Here is a 2,406-nt window from a genome sequence, read left to right on the forward strand (position 1 = left end):
CATTACAGTTTCTGCATGTTGTACTAATTTTGGTGAATCTAAGCCTAAAAACAAAGATGTTGTGCAAGATGTATGTGGCGTATTGAGCAATTTGTTCCCAGAATAGTACGTTTTATACAATATATACATGTATTTATAGTTTGATGTTATTTTTTGTAGTGTCATAAAAAAGGCCCAAGAGTAGACAAAGCTAAATTGTAGTATAATAATAACAGTAAAAATAGTAAGAACACATAATAATAATAACAATGATAAAAATAATACTTGTTAAGTTACACATAAATTTAGGGGTAATTTTAGCAATTCAGTGTTTGATCATTCATGTGTAAGTTTTTTAACATACTCAAACTATCAATTGTTTACCACATGATCTAACGAAACAGCTTCAACATGACTAATTCGTTCTTTGTTACTTCTATTTCTGGTCTGTCTTAATTTCTTAACATTCCTACCGACAGATATACACGAACATACTAAGCAGCTCCACCCACACACAACCAATAATAAGAATAAAACACCACCTGGTGCTACACCTGCTGCTAAATACTGATTTTTATAGTCTTTATCGCAAAGTGGATATACTGTTAGATTCACTTCTCCACGAAAGCTACTGCTAGAAGTACCAAATATGTACCATCTATCATCAACGAAGTCATCATCATTGTTAGTACATTCCTGATCACTGATAACAATGGGAGGACATGATGGGCTCAGAATACAAGAGCTTTCCTGATCATGTATCAAATACTCTGAAATATATCCTGAAATATTGACAGTTAAATGTACATTCATTACGTGCGAAATGACGAAAAGGAAATGAGAATGCATCTCTCTTCATGTTTAAGGAGAAATTATAAGTACCAGATTCATTAAGACACGGAGTAAAGTTGTAGGCATTCTGAGGTATATCACTTGGCAGTTTATATGGTGTAGCATCAAAATAGTTTGCGAAATCATCATGAGAGATGAAAGTAGCCATTCTCACTGCACAATCACCTCCGTTGCTGTTTGTCAAATTAAAGGAAAAGTTCACAACACCTGGTCCATCAGCATTATAAAGTGGACTGGATACATCATAATATCTCAGGAATATGGGACGTTCGTCAGTAAAGTTAAAAGGACGATTCACATGCTGCAATTCTTTGGACGACATGTTAAATCCGTTTCTTTGTACTTGATGTATCACTGTTCCATTAGCACGAAAACCATCAGCATTCTGGAGTGCTTCGATCTGTAATTTTTGGACAGCGTTAGACCTGTATACTTCACCAATTTTGACAACCGTCCTAACTCCAACGGAATGATTTTGGCTGTAGCTATCATTGATTGTCACGTGTGGGTAGTTAGGAAGGGTCAAGAGTATTAAGATGGGGATAAAGGTAACTATAGCAACAATACTGAGACAGAATGAGAAACAACAAATTCTTTTGCAACCTAAACAACAACAGGTAGAGGATAAGTAATCATTAAACAATTAAAGGTTAGTGTGTGTGTACATATACATTGTGACACATACACTGTATGACCTCACTGTTAGTGTATGGCCACTATTAGTATGTACACATTCCATGATTCGTATTACATGTAATTTGGTTTTGTTTTTGTGCGTGTTTTTTGACCGTCATAAATCACTTTGTTAATTATTTTTTGTTTTATTATCATTACTTACATATCTCCCAGTGAGTAGGTACTTGTTGATTATGACGTTTCTGATAGTCGACAATCTCTTTCGGATATTTGAGACCACACTCCCTAAACCATTTCAAGACGTTATCCAAGCTCTCTGAATCAAATCCATGTGGTTCTGGCTGGTTCTTCATGAGCTCCAAAAGATGACAGGGTGACGTGATTCCTGTGTCGCTGTATCCAGTCAAAACGTTAAGTCTGAGATGATCTTTCAATACTTCGTAATCACTGTCCTTCATCGATGTCATGGCAACAGTTAGTGTCAGCCACATGTCGAAATTTGGATACTTGTCATAAATAATTATTGCTTCTTCATTGGGCTTCTCAATATCTTCATTCCTCGTACCGTAACGTAGTATACTGAGGATAAGACGTAAAAGTGATGGAGCATCACTGAATTGTTGAGTCAGGACGTTGTAGAGAAGATTAAATATGAGCTGTCCCCATTGATCCTTTGCAGACGCTACCAGCTCCTTATTGATACCCAGGCCAAATTCACACACATACTCGATACACAGCAACTGTTTATCGGTAAGACTATCGTTTAAGAGATCCAGTCGGTCTGGGACTAGGCCTGCTGGAGGTATAAGAGCACTTGTGTCAACCATTTGCACATTCAGAAAAGATAAGGAAAGAGAGGAGGAGGGGATAGGAGTAGTACGAGTTGAAACTCCCACGCCATTAATTGGATTAATTTCTTGGCAAACTGTACACCTGTGT

The 2,406-nt window shown here is 36.8% G+C and overlaps 1 protein-coding gene and 1 long non-coding RNA gene across 2 annotated transcripts; one reads left to right on the plus strand and one right to left on the minus strand.

Moving 5' to 3' along the window:
- The first annotated feature begins 6 nt into the window (after positions 1–6).
- LOC109591432 (uncharacterized) lies at positions 7–348 on the plus strand. Its single transcript, XR_002189814.1, has 2 exons — positions 7–105; positions 160–348. It is a non-coding gene; the product is annotated as an uncharacterized LOC109591432 (long non-coding RNA).
- A 74-nt stretch (positions 349–422) lies between these two features.
- On the minus strand, positions 423–2,375 carry LOC109591431 (uncharacterized). The gene is made up of 2 exons (XM_020007165.1): positions 1,670–2,375; positions 423–1,434 (listed from the first exon to the last, which is right to left on the minus strand). Exons 1-2 carry the CDS (start codon positions 2,292–2,294, stop codon positions 734–736), a joined length of 1,326 nt encoding a protein of 441 aa, XP_019862724.1. The 5' UTR covers positions 2,295–2,375; the 3' UTR covers positions 423–733.
- Positions 2,376–2,406: the final 31 nt, after the last annotated feature.

The sequence above is a fragment of the Amphimedon queenslandica genome, unplaced genomic scaffold (genome assembly GCF_000090795.2).
Source record: "Amphimedon queenslandica unplaced genomic scaffold, v1.1 AMPQUscaffold_8195_Cont19859, whole genome shotgun sequence".
Taxonomy (NCBI): Eukaryota; Metazoa; Porifera; class Demospongiae; order Haplosclerida; family Niphatidae; genus Amphimedon; species Amphimedon queenslandica.

Coding starts and splice junctions, on each gene's coding strand:
- LOC109591431 (XM_020007165.1), bottom strand. CDS start 2,294: ATGGTTGACACAAGTGCTCTTATACCTCCAGCAGGCCTAGTCCCAGAC. Junction 1,435..1,669: donor ACCTACTCACTGGGAGATAT/GTAAGTAATGAT, acceptor GTTGTTGTTTAG/GTTGCAAAAGAATTTGTTGT.